At 41.7% G+C, this 25,209-nt stretch overlaps 1 protein-coding gene across 3 annotated transcripts in view; it reads right to left on the bottom strand.

The window, feature by feature from the left end:
* Positions 1-25,209, bottom strand: part of LOC121874112 (2'-deoxynucleoside 5'-phosphate N-hydrolase 1-like) — a 39,246-nt gene that overhangs the window by 5,078 nt on the left and 8,959 nt on the right. For all 3 annotated transcript variants that reach the window (XM_042378063.1, XM_042378065.1, XM_042378064.1), the window contains exons 3-4: positions 18,456-18,518; positions 12,540-12,650 (exon numbers count right to left, since the gene is read on the bottom strand). In XM_042378063.1, the coding sequence (XP_042233997.1) occupies positions 12,540-12,650; positions 18,456-18,518 (174 nt within the window). The remainder of the gene's footprint in view (positions 1-12,539; positions 12,651-18,455; positions 18,519-25,209) is intronic.

The following is a 25,209-nucleotide window of genomic DNA, read 5'->3' as shown; positions in this document are numbered from 1 at the left end:
ATTCGTCTACACAATGCTACAACATTCATGTTTCTATCTAGAATGGTCTTCGAGATATGATTTTTCATAATCAGGGAAAGACTTTATGCTCATCCTGTACATTATTGCATTCTTTTGTAATGGCACGCACGCACGCACACTTCATCCTTGGCCACCGAAGGGTCAAGTCGTACCTGGCGCTGCTCTGGCAGCAGTCAGGTCAACTGTTATGTTGGCCCATACCAACTCCCTCTCCTGAACACTCCTCCCCACCGGAATATCAACAAGTTCTCGCCAGAAGTTACTATTTCATTTAGGAAAGGAATGGAACCAGTGTTGAATAGTGGTGAACAGTGCTTAAGTCAGTGAAAAACAACTCAACAGTAACAGCTGAGTCGTACCCAAGCTAACCTTCACACAGTGAGGTCCCAGGTACCCAATGATAACTGCCTGAGAGACTCAACAACACCAGCTATATGTTAATCCATCCACGATAGGGAGGCCTGGGACCACACCTCACTCACTTGAGTGAGTGAGGTCCTGTGACACCAGACCACGTGGTGTCCCCATGATGCTACGACACCACGTAGTGAATGAGTTGCTACAGCATCATGTGAGGTTCCTCATAACACCATCTGTGAGGGAATTACTACACCACATCAGGCCCCTCATAACACCATCTGTGAAGGAATTACTACACCACGTCAAGCCCCTCATAACACCATCTGTGAGAGAACTACTACACCATGTGAGGCCCCTCATAACACCATCTGTGAGGGAATTACTACACTACGTCAAGCCCCTCATAACACCATCTGTGAGGGAATTACTACACCACATCAGGCCCCTCATAACACCATCTGTGAAGGAATTACTACACCACGTGATGCCCCTCATAACACCATCTGTGAGGGAATTTCTACACCACGTGAGGCCCCTCATAACACCATCTGTGAGGGAATTACTACACCATGTGAGGGAATCACTACACCACATCAGGCCCCTCACACCATCTGTGAGGGAATTACTACACTAGGTCAAGCCCCCTCATAACACCATCTTTGAGGGAATTACTACACCATGTCAAGCCCTTCATAACACCACCTGTGAGGGAATTACTACACCATGTGAGGCCCCTAACACCACCACCTGTGAGGGAACTACTACACCACGTGATGCCCCTCATAGCACCATCTGTGAGGGAGTTACTACACTACGTGTCTGCTGTTCAACACCTCAGCGCACATGATCTACGTGACCTCCACTGGAAACATTAATCTGTATGTTCACTTATGTTCCTTTACCTTTCTCTAATGAAGGCTTTTATTGAACCACCAATGTTGAATTGAATTGAATTGAATTGAATTGAATTGAATTGAATTGAATAGAAACAGTTTATTTAGCCAGAAAAACACAGATACAGAGTAGATAATAATAACAATATTAACATGGCTGAGCCAGTTGAGAACCTGAGTTCTCTTTTAGGCACCTGATATATACTATGCATTTATTTCAAGGAAGTATTATGTAACATTTAGTATCATCTGGAATAGTACAATAGCATGGTGGTAAAAGAACATCTCATAATGTTACCACGGTTATCACTTCAATATTTATTAATTTTATTTATTTTTTATATACGGGTATACAGTATATATATATATATATTTTTTTTTTATATACATAAATTGCAATGGAATTGAAAAACATAAGTAGAATGGGGGAGCAGTACAACATGAGTTGTACAGTAATACGGTTGAACAAGAGGAAAGAGCTGTCAGGATTATGACTACAGTATAGTCTGCATTTAAACAGCTTTTGTTTACACGTTTCGTCATTTACGAGGTGCCTTGCCAGAATGAAAATGCTTTATTTACGCAGTAAATTTGGATATTTACGCGGCGAGCGGCTGGAGAGGTCCAGACCGCCGCGCCATTTTTTACCCACACGGTCCATTCTTGACCATACGCGGGAAGCGGCGCGGTGAGTGGTGCGCATCAGGCAGCTCTTATGTTATCGCTGACATCATATGACATATCGGACTGTGATTGGGCCACGCATCCTTACCTCCCTCCGCCGCTAGCTGTGATTGGTCTAATGTAACATGACGTGCCTTGCCACCAGAGGGTAGAAGTCGCTGACCTAGCAGGGCCTGTCTCATTGTTCTCAGTCCGCGTATACAGTTCTCTCTTATACCCGCTATTCCCCTCACAACTCACAATGGCTTCCGCGGGACCTCCACCACCAGAGAAAAGCCTTGAATTACCTGGACCAAGCCATGGTAATGTGAAGGAAATTATCGCGTTGGGGGAAAAAATTAAGCTCATCCTTGACAACGACCCAGACAAGCATCGGTATGAAGCGTCTAATAACCATCTGTCGAAAGTTATGGAGCCGTATATCCAGATCTATCTCGACAACATCAATGCTAGTCGTCAACGTAGTATTGAGGATTTCCTCGCCCGCAACCCACCACAACCACAGCCAGCCCAAGTCAGTGATAGTGATATTGACAGTGAGGATATGGACTTTGAGGGGTTTGTCTGGGAGGCCCTGCAAACCTCTGCGAGTAGTGAAAGTGATTCACCGGAGGGCAACTAATCTGCCCTCTGCCTCGGAACCAGCCGCCATCCACGTGTGCCAACCCAGCTTTTCTACTAACGTAAGTGTTAAAAAACCTAATATTATTGATATTTCTCTTAATTATTAATTGTGTGTGCATACCATCATAAAATTAAGATGTTATTTTTACTAACGTACGTATTGTGTTGGCCCAGTCTCTATTTCAATTAATCCCATATGTTCTGTTATTTCATTTACGCGTTTCTCGTTTTACGAGGGCCTCCACGGGTTTAATTGACCGCGTAGATGCAGACTATACCTGTACTGTAGTTGGCAAATTTGTTCATTGCAATGGTAAGTACTTATCTATTTACATGATAATTTCCGATAAAACGGTTTTGATGGTACAATAAAAACAGGTACAATAAATATAGTAGGTGTTACAAGAAATATTAATACTTAGACAATAGATATTTTTTAAGAGATGATTTAAAGGAAGAGAGCGTAGTCTTTGCTCGGATGGGTGGGGGTAAGTTGTTCCACACCTTCACACCGTGATATTTTATGGAGGTCTGGGACTGAGAGGAGCGCATGGGGGGTGGTCTTAGTAGCTCTGGGTGCCTTAAGTTGTATCTCTAATTATTCCGGAACTGGAAATAATTATTGTCAAGCCAGTGATTGATAGACTTGTAAACAGAGGGCACAGCAGTAAGTGTTAATATCTTCAAATTTTAAAAATTTCAATATAGCAAATTTCTCGTTTGTGTGATCTGTTTTTTTTTTCAAGTAGGTCATTGTCCGTACAACTCTCTTTTGTGCAGTAACCAGAGAATGTGTTTTTGAAGAGCCAGAGGCCCCCCTTAGTGTGTGACAGTGTATCAGGTGTTGGTAGACAAGATCATGATAGATTTCTTTCATTGCTGTGAGAGTGAGTGAATGTCAAGTGTGATACATGATACTGCACTGTTTATTGACTTTACTGTGAATGGCTTGTATGTGGTTTCTCCAGTTAAGTCTCTCATCAACAATAACTCCGAGGAATTTAGAATTTTGTTCGCGTTTGAAGACTGCATTACCAAGGTACAGAGGGTCCAAGTCTGGGGGTAAGTTTTTCCTTCTGTGAAAGATCGTGTAGTGGGTTTTCTCAAGGTTTAAGGTCAGTTTATTATGTATTACCCAGCTCCTGACTTTAGTTAATTCAGTGTTCATAGTTCTCATCAAGGAATGGAGGTCTGAGTTCCTGGCATAGAGATTACTATCGTCTGCAAATAAGTTGTATTTTATGAGTGAGCTGGCGTGGATTATGTCATTTATGTACTACAAAAACAGTACTGGACCTAGAGTGGAACCTTGGGGGACTCCATACAAGACTGGTGAGGAGTCAGATTGGTGATTATTATAGCAGACATACTGCATCCTGTTGGACTGATATGAGGTAAGCCAATTGTGGGACAGGCCCCTAGCGCCGTAATGTTCGAGTTTTGAGAGGAGGATGGTATGGTCGACAGTATTGAAGGCTTTAGAGAGGTCCAAGAATATACCGACTGTGAACTGACTGTCATCAAAGGAATTTAAGATGTCATTAGAAAAGGATAGCAAAGCACTCTCAGTCGACCTTCTAGCTCTAAATCCAAACTGGGAGTCTGTAAAGATGTTATTGGCATTGCAGAAGGAATTTAGTCGATTACATGCTAGCTTTTCCAGTATCTTACTCAAGGCTGGGAGGACTGATATGGGGCAGTAATTCTTGAAGAGACCTTTGTCCCCAGATTTTTTATATGCTGGGTGAACTTTATCAATTTTCAGTTTATCAGGAAAGACACCACTAGTGAAGGAGGACTTACAAATGTGGAGGAGAACAGGTAGTAATAAGTGGGCTACTTTCTTAATGATGCTCATTGGTATATTGTCTTCGCCTGCTGCTGCATCTTTGGAAATTATCATGATGGCCAGTAATTCATCTGCTGTGACAGGGGATAAGAACAGCTCATTTTGCTGTCTGTTTTGGAGGTAGGCTCTAAATTCCTCATGGTGATCTGGGATGCTCTCTGCAAGATTTTTGCCAACATTAATAAAATACGTATTCATTGAAGTGGTTGGCAATGGGGGAGGGTCCCTTTTACAAATGAATCATAAAAGCTGAGTGGGGGACCAAAGGCTGAGTGTTCCTGTTCTGAATAGAATTTATGACATTCCAGATTTTCTTACTGTCGCCTGATGCTGACTGGAGCTTATTTGTATAATGGTTATGTCTGGAGTTTCTAACTGCTTAAGTTACTCTATTTCTGATACTTCGGTAAGCATCACCGAAAGTTATGGGTCTTTTCGCAAATTTCCTTTGGAGTTTGTTTTTTCTTTTATCATTATCTTAATTTCGCTTGTGATATAGGGTTTGGAAATGGATACAGTTTTCACTGACTTAGTCTTGAGCGGGAAGCATTTATCAAAGCAAGCATTGAAGATGCAAGAGAAGTTGCAGCTGTTCACGTTAGGGTTGTCGGAAGCATAGACAAGATCCCAGTTAGCATTCATTAGGTTGCTTTTAAAAAAGGAGCATGTTGTCGGTGCAGTAGTCCCTGTATTGTATTGAGACTCTACTAGGCCTTTCAGGTCTTGTGGCTGTTTTATACATGGCAAAAACTGGGAAGTGATCTGAGATATTGCTATAAATAATTCCACTTGCAAGATTGTTAGGGGTGTTGTTAGTCCAGATATGATCTATCACAATGGCAGAGGTGGCAGTTACTCTAGTGCACTGGTTCCCAAACTGGGGGCCATGGCCCCCCCCAGCAAAATTTAGGGGGCCATAAGCTGAGGCTATGTACACATAAAAATCCCAAGCCCCACCACACTAGCACAGCCAGTCAGCAGCTGAGCCAGCCAGAGATATGGATTGGGAGAGGGGGGCCATGGATAAGGATCATATATGAAAAGTGGGTAATGATCAGAAAAAGTTTGGGAACCACTGCTCTAGTGGGATTGGTTATAGTGTTGAAGAAGAGTTTAGAATGACAGGTACCGCAGCAAGAAGGTCTAATACTGAGGTGTAGGTTTCTGATTTTAATATATCAAGGCTGAAATCTCCTGTAATGTAGCAATGTTGCCTCTCTGAACTTATGATAGTGATAAGCTCCATAAATTTATCAAGAAAATTCCTTACATTAGTGTGGGGTCTTCTGTAGATTACTCCTACTAGGATATTTCATGTGTCGTTACGTAATTCAATGAAAACACTCTCCATGTACTCCTCCTGAACCTTTAAATCATCTCTTACAGAAGTGTTATACTTGGTATCAACATATAGGGCGACACCACCACTGTGTCATGACGTGTTGACGCAGTGTCTATTATAATTAGGAATGTTATACAAATGGTCAATATCGTTAGTGAGTTTGGTCTCACAGAACCCAAGTACATCAAATTTGTGGGCAATAGAAGATAAACACTGATCTAAAAAGGTATCTAGATGAAGGGGAATGCTGCTGATGTTATGGCTAATCAAGGAGAAGGAATGAGGTACTAGGAGACTAGAACTAAACTCGGGGGAGTCAGGAAAGTAATAGTTACAGTTTGGGTTGGTGCAATCCAGTGAGTTTTGTAGAAAGACATCAGGATCGACATGAGGGAGTATTGTGTCGACACCATGGGTAAATGGGGTGTAACACATACGATTTAGCACATCTAAGGGAATGACACTAGCATTATCATTGTGGGAATATTAATACTAATTAAGGAACAGTAAAAACTCAGGGTCACTGAGGTGTGAAAAAGGAAGATCTAAGAATTATAATAGTGGGGGGTAACGTACTCACAAGTGCTACAACCAACAGAATTAGGATGACCGGTACTGTTGAGGGTGATTCCCAGATGGAGTGGGAGGTGCTCCTGTCACTCGGTTTTGAGGGCTGCTGGTTTCCACCACAGAGGGTAGACGTGTAGTACTCGAGTTGGCCGGTGGGGGGGGGACCTCCTCAGGTTATAGCGAAAGTGGCTGGTTACCCCTCAGTGGGGAAGGGTTCTGGGGGCAGCGGGTGAGTGAGTGGGCGGGTGTCCATTTGCCCAATCCCTCACAACAAGAGTTTTATGACTGAACGTCACGTGTTTCCCTTGTTTCCTGGCTTCTTTAAACTGGTCCATTTGATGTACACGGGCTTTAGTCGTACCTGGGCAGAGATCTTCATTGACGAAGACAGTGGTGCCTTTCAGTTTACTGCGTTGATAAAACACTTTGTCACGGTCAGAGGGGGATGAGAATTTTGTTATGATTTCGCGGGGGCGGGAGGAGTTGGGTTTCCCGACGCGTTGAATACGATCAAACTTGACTTCAGGAAGTTTAAAATGTTCATTCAGCAGGTATGAAATTTTGCGTTGGGATGACTCCCAGTTCTCGTGGATGTCTTCAGGGATACCGGCAATCCTGAGGTTGTTTCGCCGCCCTATGTCATCCGCATAATCCACCCGGTCTGCTGTTGTCGTTAGTTCCGTTTTGAGCTTGGAATTTTCCTCACTCAGCTGTTGAACTTGAGTCTTGAGTGTTCGGTTCTCTTTAGCTTCAACGTTCAACTTTGCTTGTAAGTCACTTATTTCCTTTTGCGAGAATTCCAAGCTTCTTTTAATCTCACCTAGCTGGTCAGTGAGATGCCGGTCAGCTTCTTCTAGCTTCCTGATGGTCTCCTTATTCATTTGCTGTATGATGTCCTGTATGAGAGTCCGTTGGACTTCCATTATCACATCAGTCAGCTGTTGCTTCATGGAATTTGAATTCTTGACACTAGCAGCCAACTTAGACATATTGGAGCTGGTGAGGGCTGAGCTGGCAGTATGAAATGGTCGAGTTGTGGTCAGCTGGGTGGCCTGGTGGGACTGTGGGGGAGTGTGGACGGATGGGGGGAGGGGGGAGGGGGGGTGGACAGGGCTCAGATTACAAGCCGTGGCACTGGGGGGAGTTTGGTGGACCTACAGCTCACGTGGTAGTCACAGATTCACCAGTAAATTGACAAATATATCTCCTTAGGGGGATCACAGATAGATATTGTATGGTCACGACACTCACTAGTCACTCACGAATCAGATTTCCTAGAAATCAGAATGGGTACTCCTGGAAAGACCCTGTTTTTCGACAAAAAACACGGACCTCCCACACACACGTCCCACCACCACACCGTACTGTACCGTATGTAATAAGTCATTTATGTCCAATGTATATTTTCAGCCTTCGAGCTGCAGAACTTTCTCAATAAACCGTTAATTATTATTATTATTATTATTAAACACACACAAAGATTCATAACTTATGCTCACTTACTTACAAACAACAAATAATGGACACTCACATTAACACGATACAGTGGTTCAGTTAACAAGCACAATTCGTTCCAGAAGGTCGTTTGTTAACCGAAAATTTCGTGAACCAAATCCATTGTTTCAATGGGATATTGGGTAATTGGTTCCAGCTCACCGAAAAGTACATACAAAGCAAAAAAATAAATGCAGTAAAGTACACTTACTTTGAGGTGTGTATGTAGAAGGCTCCTGGTTGATGATGATGATGATGGAAATTAGAAGTGGGGGTGGAGGAGAAGGGAGAAGAGAAGGAAGTGGGGATGGAGGAAAAATCACATTCTAGGAGACCAATGCTTGATGCAGTCATTTCACCAATAAAATTTTAAGTTCACTAGGTCTAATTCAAGATTATTTTATTTAAATCAACACTGCACTGTGCTATATATTGTCAATATGTTAAATAAATTCAGAATGACCAATAATTGTAGTGTAAAAACGTAAAAATACTCTGCGTTCAAGAGACCCACAAGCAAGATGTTTCCTCCACCGAACAGACACAAACTGACGCCTTGGTGGGTGAGTGAAGTGGCTGATGGGCGCACCAAAAACTAGTTCCCTGTACTGCAATTATGTTAAGTAAGTGTTAAAATGACTAATAATTTGAATATAGAATTTGGAAAAATATTGAATAACACAACCTTCTTGATATTTACTCCAATGGAAACGAATATAAGCCCTAGAACCGATTACTGTATTGGCGGACTAATCTTCCAGCTGGTGAGCAAGCCAAAACATGTTGACATGTTTTCGTAAGAATTTCGTTAACCGAATTTTTGTTCGTTAACCGAAATGAAGATTCTTATGGAAGGTAATTCGTTAACCGAGGCGTTCGTTAACCGAGGGACCACTGTACTTAAAAGTATTATATCAGGTATTTGTAGAATGATAAATAAATGTTGCAGGTATGGAATTAACAGATTGTAATGCTTGTAAGAGTTCAGAAATGGTTACAGCTTAGCTACCGCTAAATAGTTGGGTGTCTGCCGTACGGACGTTAATCGTCTCAGGTTATCATCATCAGTACTGTAGTTATAAATCGAGCTTTTAAATTTACAATAATTCCTTTTAATTATTTTAAAAATAATAATAATGTTTAAGCAAGCAATAACATATTTTTAATTCTGGAGTTGGGTTAGGTAGAATTTAGTCTACTGGAGACAGCAACTGTGGGATTCATTAGCTTATGGGAGACCTCAACTTCACATATAGGAAGCAGGATGATTTTTTAGCCATTAAAAAAGCATCTTAAATGCCATAAAAATACGATATATTCTCAAATGATAGCTGAAGGAGTGGACATACATTCTGGAATTCCGTTTTGAATGCAGTATGCAAAAATTTCATATCTCCGGGGTCAAGTATGGGATGTTTACACTCCCCACTTGTCCCACTGAGTACCACTGATGATGCAGTCATATCTTGATCACGATGGAGTCAAGAAGCGCCCCTACCGTGCCAGCCCCAAACCCACTGACTGCATAAATTCACCATGGCCAAACCAAGATAAGTAATGGACTCATATTTGGTTTTATATTCTTCTACATACTATCTTTTAATCTAGGAGTTTTAAAATGACGTTTGGGGAAAACTGATATACTTTTTTTTTTTTTTTGCAATCACTCTACTGCAGTTATCAGGTTATGTCAAACCACATACCTGATGTGCATACCGACTTATAGGACAATCTCAATAAAACCACACAGGAAAGGGAAACACTGAGCACCTTAGCTTTCATCCTTATCAAGACATCTTCAGAGGCAACTGAATTTACAGGACGAGAGAAGCTTATATACAAAAAGGAGACCTTACATAACATCAGGTCAGGTCAATAACATGGGATCCACTAATCCACACACCACCTCCACCTTACCGAAAGACTTTATAAAAATGGGCAACGGAACAAGTCATGTCAAAACATGAGACCGCTAATCATCAAACCTACATCTACCTCAAAGGTTTTCAAAGCATTTTTAACCTTGGGCCCCAAATAAATTTATGTAATATATTATCAGTTTTGTACTGACCATCATTAAGGTTTATATAATCAATTTCCTAATCAGACTTGCTTCAACCAGAAGTCTTGCTGTGACACATGTTATTTCAAACACTTCTATACTGTTTTCCCAATCCATGGGATGATTATTGTTCCTATTATGAACAAAAAGTGCACTGCTTTCAGATGCTGTTCTAATATTATACTTGTGCTGTTTTATTTTAAGTTGTAATGCTTTCCCAGTCTGACCTACATAATTTCCATTACAATTGCTACACATAACATATCTTCCATGTACTGTACCTGTATATATCATGTCAGTTAATGGGTCAATCGCCCTTGTTATTTGTCCTTTGTAATTACTGTAGTCATGGTCATCATGAATGCATACCTGATGAACAGTAAGGACTCCCTGTTTTATATCTGGATATTTGAGGATTCGGTTTATATGAATTCACTCAGTGAGAGGTAATACTGGAATCTGAGGAACTTTTGGTATAGAGGTAACACTGTATGTATATGCATGTAGATATGTACAGCACTATATAAGCATGCAGTAGTGTATGTACTTGGATTCTTTATAGGTATGCATGTACTGTATATCTTTATAAGTACAGTATGTGACGCATTAGGTTGTACCTCTCTAGTCGGCAACCTCGGGACCTGACCGGTGCCGGACCATGGAAATTGCCGGACCATGGAAATTCACCCTTTTCCTGGATAGATAGTGACTTGTGCTTATGCCTGGAAGCACTAGCACCACTTTCTCTGCGTCATGGTCTCTTTGAAGACATATTGAAGGGTTAAATGTCGTATAGTAGCTTCTCAAATTTCGCGAGTTTTTAATTCTTAACGTATTTTATTGGAACACACAAAAAATAAATAAATAAAAATTTTGACGGCGGAAACTTGAATTTCGACGGGTTTGAACGGCCCGCCAACGTGCAGACGACGTGCATAATCGTGTAAACAGCGTCATTTCTCTTATGTACAAAAGATTCATTATTGTTTATTACTGAATGTCTTTTTTATTGAATTAATGTTTATGTGTGCAAAATGAGCAATACAATTCATTAATAAACGTAGAAAATTAAAACACATGAGGAAATGACACAGCATTGTTTTCGTTGATTACAAAACCAGTGACTGACTGGTTCTACATATAAAACTGAAGAAAATAAGACCTTGGTTGTAGCTGTAGTAAAATTAATATGGTTGTTTTAAGTAATGTTATTTAATGTTAATAAATGGAACAATAGAAGTAGCTAACGATAATGGTAAAGAAAAAGAGAGATCGCATATGTAAGTGCGCATGCGCACACGTGAAAACATATCGTCATTACTTTACATAAGAATATGAAAGCAACACTTATTTACTGTTCATATATATTTTAATTAATGTTTCTGAATTTGTTTTTATTGAATTAATGTACGTGTGTGCAAAATTAACAATACAATTTATTAATAATACGTGGAATATTAGAGGAGACGAGACCGCTGCCGGCATTGTTTATGTTAAAGCTTACGAAACCAGTGACTGATTGGTTCTACATATAAAACTGAAGAAAATAAGACCCTGAGTTTAGCTGTAGTAAAATTAATGTAAAAAATGAATATGGTTGCTTGAAGTACCTGTAATGTTATTTAATGTTAATAAATGGAACAATATAAGTAGCTAACCATTAATGGTAAAAAAAAAAGTGAGACTGCTCGTATGTAAGTGCGCACATGTGAAAATATATCGTCATTACTCTACATAAGAATATGAAAGCAACACTTATTTACTGCTCATATATATTGAAGGGTTAAATGTTGTACTCTGTATAGACAAGCAGAGAGAGAGAGTGCAGCCGAACTGCCGGATGTAAACAAACCTTAATTTCCCGCGGCTTTTTTTTTTTTTTAAGGGGATTAGCCCACCCGGGCATAGGTCACTGACCCACATTGGGGCCTGAGGGGCAAAAATTTAATACTCCTGTAATAATAATAATAATTCAGAGATAAAAAAAAGAAAAAAAAAAAAAAAGCTGCCTATCTACCTATTGGACAAACTAAAATCGTTCCGGACCACGGGAGTTTCCGGACCACAGAATGCCGGACTAGAGAGGTACAACCTGTACTATGTTTATCAATAGCACACACGAAGGCTTAGGAGCCATAGTTAAAGGCAAAATAAATTTTAAAACATGAAAAAATAAGTGAAAGAATACGGAGCAGTATGGTACGTCTGCATGATACCAAATCACAACAAAGAGTGTGGAGAATAGTGGCAAGCAGCGGGAGATGGGACGTTGTACGGAGGGATAGAGAGACTGCGCTAATCCGTGGATACATAAAACTTGATGCCATGGTTGGTGAAATGGTAGAGTGAAAACTTTAGATACATGGAATCTGTGGATGGAAAATCTGAGGTTGGCGAGGGTCTACTGTGTGTAACTATGTATCTATGTGTGTGTATCGTGTATATATGCAAATGAGTGTTATCTATAAGAATATGTATACATTACGTATATGTGTGTCATGTATTTCAAGGTATGAGTGTGTGGGTATAATTCAATGAGCAATGTTGTAATACAATACTGTACTGTATTACAATTCCTTAAATAATATTCAAAACTAGAAAATAAATTACCTACACTTAGCAATACAGTACAGTACATACTTTTGTTCGGTTGAGGTCGATACAAGCAGAGAATCCTTTTGCCCATGGCCACACCACGACCTATTTCATAACCAACTCCCAGTGATGGTTGGGTTACTTCAGCAACAATGGCTGAAGGGAAAAAGACACATTAAGAAAACTTAACTATGAATAACATAAAATACTGTGCAATATTTTCATATTGTATCATATAAGATAATCATTTAAATATAACAAACTTTCCAAAACAGTTTTAAAATGGACATGAAGAAAAATCTTAAGACCAAAACCATTGTCAAGTTTCATGAAAATGCATGCCAGTTTCTGCAAAAATGTAAATGAGTACACATACAGTACACACAATCCAGGCTCTGCAGATTACAGTATGTGAAAAACATTTACTTGTCCCAGGCAAATGACTTTTAATATTTACTTGCCTGGATACTTATTTTTACTTGCCCTAATGAATTTGGGAGGAAATTTATCCCCCCCCCCCTCCCATTTTACAGGAAAAGTTAAATAAACATTTTAAAACATTATGTGTATCAGCTCACAGATTACTTGTGTCAAACTAAACACCTTTTGCCCTCACCATTCTCCAACCAGTGGTGTTTGAAGAACCCAGTCAAATTTCCTTGCTTCTTATTCATGTTAATATTTTCACTTCAATTTATAACACAACTATGCTTATGCAACAATCAATTGGGTGCAGATTTTCAGGTCAAGTCATTTAGAGAATAGATATGGCATCAGCTCAAGTGCACACACACACAATTTCCCCCTCCCCCTCACCTTGCTGGTTGATGGACCTCACTGGTTAAACATGTACTGTATGGGGAGGTTGGTTCACATAACATCGGACATATTCCCATCTGGGTATTTTCCTCTCAGAATATAAACTTGTCCACCAGGCACGTGGACATGAAAAATCACTTTTCCTACCTATAGTCTGGCCACGACCAGGTTGCCGGGCACTGCTAATCTGCACAGCCTGCACTGGTCCTATATCAGCTGATCTAAAAATTTCAAAACTATATCTGTACATGAGATTCATAGATTGGCATACACTATACAGTTTAAAATAGTTTTACTTAACATATTTGAAGTTCTGTATATTGGGCAAGGATAACTCTTACATTAAAGGGGGTTATACTGTACTGTATGCACTAGTATTTCACCTCATGTTTATTCCTTTCCACTTCCTCACTCACACTTTTTAGCTGCATCAGCCATTTCAATGAATGGCAGTGTAGTACTGTACAGTGCTTCAATATAAACATGTGTAACAGATGTTCATAATGCAACAGTTCTATGTGAAGTGCATTTTGAATTGTTGTGAGGTATGAATATTTAAGTTTTCTATTTTGTGCTCTTGTACTAAATCTAAAAATATTCATCTTTCTATTTAAGATTTTCATTCCATCCCTGGTATCCACCATATTTCTGGACTCAATAAATGTGGGTATTGCAGGACCAAGTATAAACCATGTACAATAGAATGAACTTGTTTGGATTATAATGTTCTTTTTTTTTTCAAATTTCAATGCTTTTTCCTGCTAAATATGCCTGTATAATGCTTGGTGGTCAAAACTAAGAGTTGTTTTCTGCTCTCTTGTTTTTGGTTACTGAATATCAACCTTAAACTACTAAACCAGGGATTGGAGAAGGGAGGTGCACCAAGCCCCAATAACTATGGTGAAAAAAATGAGACACCGAGCCCACCAACCATCACTGTTACTGATGATGAAAATGATCAATGATGGAAATGAAATTATCAAGTCAATTAATAATGTAGTTACAATAAATTCCCAGTCACCCTTATTACTCTTTAATTAACATTGGAATTTTTTCTGTATGACAAACTCCCATGCACTATAATACCTAGTACAGTATGTACCAGTATTAGTTGCTATACAGAGTACAAGTCTGATGTAGACACGACCCAACTCATTTTAAGATTCCCATTGTTTGGTTCTGTAGTACGGAGCCACTTCCCAATTTATTTATAGGATCCAAGCGAACTGTCACTAAACAAAAGCCCAAGATCAGACTGTCCTAGCCAAGAAAAAACACAAAACATATTTCTTCATATTTTTCACCCCAAAATTACTCGGCATTGTTTCCTTTTTCTTTCTTTTATCCTCTTCACTACTGATTGGCTCGTTAGCCGCTTGGGCAATCGGTCACGTCTCTGTTACACACTGTTGGCAAGTACTGGGCAGGCACCAGCTCCTGAATGTACCTGAACCTGCGCCAGTGTTGGTCAAGTCTGGTCTTGAAAGAACTCACACTCGGTGCCGTCAACACTTTCTGGTACGTAGATTGTTCCAAGAGTTCACAACTCTCACTCCGAAAAAGTTTGCCCTCACAGTTTTCTGGATCTGTGGCTTCTTCAATCTTGAGCTGTGACCCCTTATAGGGCAAGCGTCCGCCAGCTCCAAGTAAGGACACTCAACTAAGTAGTGCCCCTTGAGATGCTTCTACACCTCAATTAGGTCGCCCCTTGCTCGTCTGTAGTACAAGCTAGGCAAGTTCAGGCGCTCCAATCTCTCACTGTACAGTAGTTGAGGTGCCGAACTGCAGGTACCAGTCTGGTGGCCCTCCTTTGAACATTTTAAACCAACTGACAGTCCCTAGTATATTTCGGCAACCAGACGGGGTGACAGTACTCCAGATGGGGAAGCACTTCACTCTTGAAGATCGTTACGAGGGACGGACTGTCTATATATCTAAACGACCTTCTTATAAGACCCAATAATTTATTTGCCTAATTTACCTTCTAGTGTGCCACCCCTAGTCGCTCTACTTATTTTCCTGATTTTCACTAATACAGTATTTGCGCAAAGTGCAATTCAACCCTCAGAGATACTAGGGTGGGAGGCAAGGGGTTATTATACAAACTTGAAAGAGAAGAAGGAGGCAAAAGACCGGGGGGGAAAGTGCCCCAATAACTCGGGATGGTTATAGCCCCATATACAGTAATCCGAGTTATCGAAGGTTTACTAAATTAGCTTTCCTTATAATATAAGTAATTATACACCTTTATGAATATTTACACCTGTATGTACAACATGTTCAGTGCATTTTAAGACTTCTGCAACTGGTGGCACAGTTTTTGGCAAAGCAATGGGTCTTAGCACAAGGCAACGCCACAACCCCTACACTGATGTCGAGTATCAGGGCACTTTTTTTCCTGTAACTGACTGTATACACAAACATGACATTCTTTCTAGGCATATTTCTTTCCTTGGGTGGGCGGAAGAGACTGAGGAAGTGGCTGTAGGTAGGCATAGGGAGGCCTCACATGGGTGGCGGGTGACTGTGGCCTCCCTCTCCCACCTTCAGCTTCCCTGTCCTCACTTTTGCACCTCCTTCCATGTGGTGTTACAGTCCTATCAGCATGAGAAAAATTGAGAGCCAGCAGGGGTGGTTGCGTGTGAACCATGACATATGTCTTCTGCCACGTAAAGTTTCACTCGCTCTAATTATGTCTTCATCCTCCTCACTAGAGCTTTCCTCATACTTTGGATCATCAGGATGAGACACCTCATCACTCCCACTATGTGTAGGTTCATCAGGGTCTGAACCACTACAATTAAGAAGCCTAAATAAAATCTAGCGAATAGTCAGAGTCTGGAGTGACCATAACCTTGACATCGCTACAAAAATAGGGTCACTGACGTTTCCAGTACTCTGCCTGCAGTTTGAAAAAATGTCAGAGGCTTAAATATGACTACAGATATTGTATTCTCTTGCATTCTGCAGAATCATTCTGTTTATTTACAGGCATAATGTGGAAATGGGGACATCAGTAGCCTGTGACATCACGGGCATAACCATAAAGAAGGTTAAGTTTGTCTGAACTGCATTAAGAACCTCATTCTACTCTTGGAATGATTACATAGTACATACATAAGAACATAAGGAGTCTACAATAGGCCGGTTGGCCTGTGCATGGCAGCTCCTGTCGAGTTACTACCACTCTCTATCATCCATGAATCTATCCAGCCTCCTTTTGAAACTTTCCAGCATTCCAGCACTTACTACAAAGTTGCTAAGCTTGTTCCACTCGTCCACCACCCTATTTGTAAACCAGTTCCTTTCTATCTCCCTCCTAAACCGAAACTTATCCAACTTAAATCCGTTGTTCCGAGTCCTATCCTGCTCGGATGTTATAAGAACTTTATCTATAACACCTTTATTGATTCCTTTCACCCACTTAAATACAGTACTTCTATCATATCTCCCCGCACTCTTCGTCTTTCTAGGGAATGCAAGTTTGGTTTCTTTAACCTATCCTGATATGGAAGGTTTCTAAGTCCCGGAATCATTTTCGTCATTCTTCGCTGCACCGACTCTAGTGAATTGATATCCATTCTATAATAAAGGCACCAGAACTGAACCGCATAATCGAGGTGCGGCCTGACTAGCGCAAGATATAGTTGCAATAACACCTCTGCACTCTTATTACTTACACTTCTAGATATAAAACCCAATACTCTGTTTGCCTTATTTCGAACATTAACGCACTGCTTTTTAGGCCGTAGGTCCGGGCTTACAAGTACCCCTAGGTCTCTTTCACAAGTCGACTTCTCTAGGTTGATGTTGTTAAGGCTGTATACATTGACAGTATTTGTTCTTCCAATATTAAGTACGCTGCACTTGCTGATGCTGAATTTCATTTGCCATTTTTCAGACCACCCCTGCAGTTTATTTAGATCCTCCTGTAATGCATTTGCATCCTGCCCTGAATTAATCTGCCGCCCTATTTTGATGTCATCCGCAAACTTGCTTATGTCACTGCTGATCCCAGTATCTAGATCGTTTATGTAGATTATGAACGAGAGTGGGCCTAGTACTGACCCGTGGGGAACCCCACTGGTTACACGACCCCACTCAGATTTAACACCACCTACGCTGACCCTCTGCGTTCTATCGGTGAGCCATGATTTTATCCAATTTAAAACTTTCCCCTCGATACCATGAGCCTTAATTTTTCTCAGAAGCCTCTGATGCGGTACTCTGTCAAATGCTTTGCTAGAGTCTAAGTAAATAACACATTGTGTCATATTAGTGTTCTTCATTAAGACTATTTTAAGTTGCTGGATTGTGTAACAACACAGCTAACAGCTAAACACAACTACTACTGTACAGTATTTAGAGAGAATGTATGCAGAGTAATAGCAAATAATAGTAGTGTGTGCTGCTCTTAATTCTAGCCATCCTGTTATTCCAGTGCCAGGCAGGCACAATTAAGACATTCATACTTATGAATAAGTACTATACTTTAAATAGAAACTTAAATACAGTGATATCTCCATTAGCCGGAACAATTGGTGCAGAGTACTTCCGGGAATGAGAGATTTCCGGGTAACGAGACGACTCTCTCAAAGCCGGGAAAAAAAAATGTTTTTTTTTCTAAAAAACAGTTTTTGTGATATAGTCCAGAATGCGACATCTAGCTTTATACCTAGGTATGTTATTGCCTAGTAATAACTCGCCAGGCCAACATACAGGCAATTAAAATATCTAATAATTACTTAATATGTAATATTAGGACACGTCGCTACCTGGCATTTAATTGCAATTCTCAAAACTCCCTCCCGCACCCTCCACCACATGCATTGCTCTGAATTTTCCGGGTCACTGAAATATCCCCTATCCCTGAAATTTTCCGGGTACAGTACTGGGAAAATTTTCTCAGAATTTTCCGTAAAATGTACCCCTCGGAAAAATTTTCCCAAAGCCGAAATTTTTCAGAAAATTCTGGCTTTGGGAATGATTTTCCGAGAAAATTTCAATCCCAGCTATCGGAGAGTTTCGGGTTTGAGGGATTCCGGCTAACACAGTTATTACTGTACAGTAATATAACCAATGGGGAGATCTACTGAGCATTACTGCTACAGCCAACAGAAGTAATAATAAAGTGATATTTACCATGGCACTCCTCAAGAAGCTTAACATCACGGTCATGAATCTCCTTGTCAGTCTTAGCTCCATCTGAAAGAAGAGAACACGAAAAAATAGATCAACCCCCAAAGTATTTTTATGAATTGATGGTTGTGTTGTGGGACGGAATCATCACAGCAGGACATATTTCTTACAAAAATTAACAGTTACAATGATTGAATGGCAGCACATGAGAGCCTACACTGCTCGTGCTTTCAGCCACCCAAAGCAGGGGAGAAACATGGGGCAGTTAATATGAAATGTAATTGAATTTGCTCTGCTTCATAAAAACATGAGCAATAACTATTTCAGTAAAGTATTTTCTAAAAGTATGCACATGTATTCACACAAATCCACCCAACCCAGGACCTATTAAACTGTAACGATGCTCAGAAATGTTAATGTGATTAATGAAATTCACTCCAAATTTATGTATAGTAGTAAAAATGAGAAAACAAAGACAAACACCATTATTATTATCATCATGACTGGTATTTATTGAAAGAATGTACTGTACATTAGTCCCTAGTTAACTGCAGATTTTCCTTCTGCTTTTGGGTTTCCACGGTTTTTACTCTATATAGCATTTCACAAACCACAGCAAAGAATTTCGAGCATCCACAAATTAACACGCCATCATTTCCCTCCATGTTCCAATGTATTAATCTGTGCGACGTCCAGCCTCCCACCACACTCTCTCAGTGTTGAAATCTCTTACCATGCAGACAAATTTTATTGCTCCATACACTGGATATTTTTTACGCATTTTCTAGATGAAAAACATTGATTTTGCCATTACAGGTGCTCCCCGACTTACGACAGGGTTAGGGACCCAAATCCAGGTCGTAAGTCCGAATGGTTGTAAGTCCGACATAGAAAAAAAAAAAAAAAAAATTCAATTTTTTTTTTAATAAAAAATCTACAATGACATACAGTACAGTAAAAGTAACAAATAATGAGGAATGGATACAGTGTGACTGAGCACTTACCTTGACTGTAGTCAGCTGAATGGACATGGGGCCCCCATAATTTTCTAATTATACATGGAGACTACATTAACTGGAAACGTTTCGGTATAGAAAATGCGTGCGTCATTTTGAAGAAAAAAAAAAAAAAAAAAAATGGTCACAACTGCGGCGGTCGTAAGTCCAAGCAGTCGAAAGTCGGGGACTACATGTAATTATGGCCCCTAAGCGTGCATAAAGTGTGAGTGATAAAGGTGAGAAGAAAGCGAAGAGGTACTCCCCATGGGGGGTAAATGAATCCTCGATTCGTACAATTAAGGAAAGTGAGGCCACGATAGAGGGCTAGTGTTGCTGGAAGCACATGGATAATTGCAAAAGAGAGTGGGCCTATGTCTGCCTCTTTCTTATAACAACCACCTCTCCCTCCACATCATCCTTATAATCATCCACCATCGTCCTCAATGAAGGTAAATATCCCTTATACTGTTGGGAAAGAGATCCTTGCTAAGACTGAGGAAGTAGCCAATAGAATAGAGGTGGTAGCAAAGGGAGTTATGCTCAGGCCTTAAAAGGGTGGAGAATAATGCAGGATCAGAACAGGTTCTACAACAGCTAGGGACTCTGAAGAAGTGTGTCGAAGAAATGGCAATTAGCAGACCTACTGTTAGGGGAGAGGAGGAACAACGGGAACATTTCCAGCGCAGGAACAATGTAATGGTTTTTGGAATCCCTGAGAGCCAGGCCGAGGGAACTGAGAGTAAGATAACACATGATAAGATGCAGTTCAATTTCAATTTCAATTGTTTATTCCTTGATAGAGGAAGCGGGATCCTAGTGCTGTCTAGGTACCCCTGTACAATGACACGAGAAGCATCTGGCAAGTGTGACAAGTATATACAGTATAAATATTATAAAGGGGCTTACTAAAGCCTAAGGAAGGAAGGATATTCCTTTAACACATAATCAATGTTATTTACAAAATATCTGGCCAGTATGGGGAGGATCATCGTGTCTCCGTCAAGGGGTTGTGGAGTGGTGGTCCAGCAGGCGTCACAGAAGCGTTGTGTGTGGGGACATCTTAAGAGGTAGTGGATAAGGGTGCGGCTGTCGGGTCTTCTGCATAATGCACAAGAGCGTTGCTCAGGGGATGCGGGGATACCAATCTCCCAAGCAAAGTCATACCCAATGATGATACGGGCAGCAATCACGTCCCCTTTCCGCGACCCTTTCCCACAGACGTACGAGAGGTCAGGAAGTTTCCGGAGGACATCGTACCAGGTGGGCGGGGAGTCCAGGGGGATGGCTGCTTCCCGAGCTTCTCTCTGTTTGCGGCGAATTTGGGTTCTAAGCTGTAAAAGTGTTTGAGGAACAACATAGTCAGGTGTGGCCTTGTTGCAGCCAGTCTTGGCAAGGCCATCTGCTGCCTCATTCTCCAAGATACCGACATGACTGGGTATCCATAGGAATGTCACAGGACGGCCTGCGTCCTGAAGTGTGGATGTTAACCCTCGTATTCGTTGGACGAGGTCCTTATTTTCCCGATCCAAATGCGATCCCGTCTAGAGCAGACCTGGAATCGCAGCAGGCAAGCAAGGGGCAGAAACCATCTGCTTCTTCCTCAGTGAGAAGGGCAGCAAGGAGGGCTATTAGTTCAGCCTGAGTGGAGGATGCCCCGTCAGAAACTCTGAGAGACAGTTTGATAGGCTCAGGGGCATCAGGAAGGGAGATGTAGACACCAGCCCTGGCCCTACCTGTAGTGGGATCAACAGACCATCAGTGTAGAGGACAACCCTACCTGGGGATCAGTGGGCGATCCTGGAGAGGTGGCATTTGCAGAGAATAACAGGGTTCACCTGGAATTTCGAAAGCGGTCCACCGAGGGCAATCACTTCAGGTTGAAAATCCAGCCAGGGAGAAGGAGACGAACCAACAGCAGGGGTGACAACTATATCAGGCAGGAGGTCATGTTCCTGAAGGGCTCAGATGAGTGACCCTCGCCACTGTCTTCTAGATGGAGGTCGGCCTCGGACAGCAGGAGTCAAGTTGGCTTGGACATAGTTGCCCCGAGGATCCCGTAGAATGGAAACGCCAGTTTTTAGGTAAAACTCCTGGACTCAATCCTGTAAGAGGGAAAGACCAAGTTCGGTATATAGAGAAGTAGAGCGTGTCCACTGAGGAGCCCCAAGGATGATACGAGCTCCTCAGTGGACACGCTCTACTTCTCTATATACCGAACTTGGTCTTTCCCCCTTACAGGATCGTGTCCAGTTTTACCTAAAAACTGCCGTTTCCATTCTACAGGATCCTCGGGCAGTTTAAGAATATTTGTACAGAAAATCTGAAAATGCCATCAACCCCTCAGGATGTGAGGAGGCGGGGACAAAAGCAGGGGGACACGCCTTGCCCCCTCAGGATCACACTAGAGAGTGAGGAGAAGAAATTGGAGGTTATTCGGCAGGCAAAAAACTTAGCAAGGAGCAAGGCATTTCAGAATGTCTCCATTCACCCAGATTGCACGGTAATGCAGAGGGAACAGCACAAGAAGCTCCTGCAGGGCTTGAAGCAGAAGAGGGAGGAGTCAAGGAGGAACAGGGATGGGTGTACATGGGTTATATTCAGGGGGAGGGTAGTGGAAGCAAGTGTGCCGACACAGAGCCAGGGGGCAGCAGCTCAGCCTACCAAACAGGAGGAGGCGAGAGCCATGTAAACAAAGACATTTCTAACCACACCCTGCAAAATACAGTGCACTTAGCAAATGCTGCAGCTTCTGAGAATGGAGGGGGGCCGGAGTTACTACTAAGACCAGAGACATTACCGAGAACAAATTCTGGCTTGAGTGTCATGTACACTAATACTAACACGTTCCTTGATAAGAGAGAGGAGTTTGAAACACAACTGAAGGTACGCCAACCCGATATTGTACGAGTTGTAGAAATGTTGTACAAGAACAGGAGAATCGACCCAGAGGAATGTGAGTTCAGTATTGATGTCTATGACTCATTTACGAACCTTTCTCAAGAAACTTGCAACAGGGGTGTGGTTATCTATTCTAGGCAAGACCTTAGAGCCAGCCAGGCAAGGGTACAGGGAGAATGTTTTTGAAGAGTCCAAGTGGTGTAAAATTAAATTAAAGGGAGGGGACTTACTTATTGTCGGGTGTATCTACAGATCCCCAAACTGTGGCCCACTAAATCAAAGGAACTTAAGAGCCTTAATAGACAATGCAGCAATGCTCAACCCTCGCCACCTCCTTATCATGGGGGACTTTAACTATGGCGACATCGACTGGAGAAACGAGTTCATCCCAAATGACTTGAATAACTCTGCTACTCTTTTTGTAGAAACTCTGAGAGATAATTTTCTGCTCCAACATGTTAAAGACCCGACACATTACAGAGAGGAGCAAACACCCAAGCCCTAGACCTCATCATAGCAAACAAGGAGGGTATGGTGACCAAACTGAAACATCTAGCCCCAGTTGGCACCAGTTACCATGTTGTGTTGTCATTCAGATTTAACTGTTACCTAGCTCATGATAAAGCCAGGTCAAGGTGGAATTATTACAAGGGCAGTTACGACGGGAAGAGGGAAGAAATGAGGGGTATCCACTGGCCTGACTCACTAAGGCACAAGAATGCAGACACTATGTTGAATATCACAACTAGTAAAGTGACCCATTTGATCAATAAATATATACCCGAGACCAAACCCAGTGCCTCTAGGAATAGGAAGGGATCCCTACACATGAACCATGCGGCGGTCGACAAAGTTAAGAAGAAAACCCAGAAATTCAAGATGTGGGTTAAGTCAAATGATGAGCAGTCCAGGAGGGTGTAGGTATGCAAGAGCCAGACACCAAGCAAAGGCAGAGTGTAGAAGGGCTGAAAAGGAGTTCCAGAGGATGGTTGCAAGCAAGGTCAAGTCAAACCCAAAGGCATTTTACCGCTTTGCAAAGTCAAGATTAAAAATGCGAGCAGAAGTATTACACCTGAGGCTTGATGATGGTAGTTACGCAGATTCTGACCAGGATAAAGCTGAGGCATTGAACAGCTTCTTTTCCTCGGTGTTCACAAGAGAGGATACGATTAACCTTCCTGCGTTTGAGGACAGACGGTTCGACACAGCATGACCCACATTGTGTTCACAGAAAAGGGTGTAAAATATAAACTGTCAAAGCTTAACGTTCCTTAAGAGTCCCGGCCCTGACATGGTGCTTCCCACAGTGCTAAGAGAATTGTGCAATAAGCTTGCCGAGCCCCTGAACATCCTGTTCTATAAATGCTTGGATGAACAAAAGGTTCCCAGTGATAGGAAAATGGCTTATGCGAGTACTATCTTCAAGAAGGGGGATCGTCACTCCACGAACAACTATAGACCGGTTAGCCTGACCAGCATAGTATGTAAAGTACTAAAAAGTATTATCAGAGATTCCGCGATGAAACATCTACTACGAAACAACCTTGTAAAGGATTGCTAACACAGTTTTATGCCGGGGCGCTCCTGCTTAACATGATTGCTCAAGGTATTGGATGTTAGGACCCATATTCTGGAACAGGGTGGTAATATCGACAATATATGCCTAGATTTTGCCAAAGTTTTTGACAGAGTACCCCATGAAAGGCTGAAAATCAAACTGGAAGGGTACGGAATTCAGGGAAATGTCCTAGCGTGGATAGAAGACTTTCTACATGACCGCAAGCAGTGTGTAGTGATTAATGGCACGAAATTATCATCTGTACCTGTCACAAGTGGGGTACCACAGGGCAGTGTATTGGACCCGCTGTTGTTTGTTTGTTTCATAAATGACATGCCTGATGTTGTACACTCCTCCATACAAATCTGTGGATGACGCCAAGTTATTTCAGGAAATCAAGAACCAAGCGGACTGTGAAGAGATGCAGAAGGATCTCTGTGAGCTCCAAGAATGGTCGAAGAAATGGCTGCTGAGATTCAATGTCACGAAGTGTAAGAGGATGCACCTGGGGCGTACCAACGGTAAGGAGGCGTATCATATGTCCGAACAGGATGAAGAAACTGCACTATTTGAGACTGAATGTGAGAAGGACCTAGGTGTGTATGTTGACAATGAGCAGAAGTTCTCGGGCCATTGCGAGAAGAAGTTATATCAGGCAAATAAATTATTAGGTCTTATAAGAAGATCGTTCAGATATCTAGACAGTCCGTCCCTCGTAACGATCTTCAAGAGTGAAGTGCTTCCCCATCTGGAGTACTTTCACCCCGTCTGACAGTACCCCAGGATATGCTAGGGACTGTCAGTTGGTTGAAAATGTTCAAAGGAGGGCCACCAGACCGGTGCCTGCACTTCGGCACCTCAACTACCCTGAGAGATTGGAGCGCCTCAACTTGCTTAGCTTATACTACAGACCTAACTGAGGTGTATAAGCATCTCAAGGGGCACTACCCAGTCGAGTGTCCTTACATGGAGCTGGCGGACACTCACCCCACAAGGGGTCACAGCTCAAGATTGAAAAAGCAGCAGGTCCAGAAAACTGTGAGGGCAAGCTTTTTTGGAGTGAGAGTTGTGAACTCTAGGAACAATCTGCCAGAAAGTGTTGTGACGGCGCCAAGTGTGAGCTCATTCAAGACCGGACTTGACCAACACTGGAGCAGGTTCAGGTAGATTCAGGAGGTTGTACATGCCCAGTACTTGCCAACAGTGCGTAACAGACGTGACCGATCGCCCAAGCGGCTAACGAGCTGATCAGTGGTGAAGAGGATAAAAGTAAAGTAAAAAGTATAATTCATATTACTACTTA

This window comes from Homarus americanus, unplaced genomic scaffold (assembly GCF_018991925.1).
Source record: "Homarus americanus isolate GMGI-L3 unplaced genomic scaffold, GMGI_Hamer_2.0 scaffold49667, whole genome shotgun sequence".
NCBI lineage: Eukaryota > Metazoa > Arthropoda > Malacostraca > Decapoda > Nephropidae > Homarus > Homarus americanus.
This window is presented reverse-complemented; position numbering and strand designations above follow the sequence as displayed.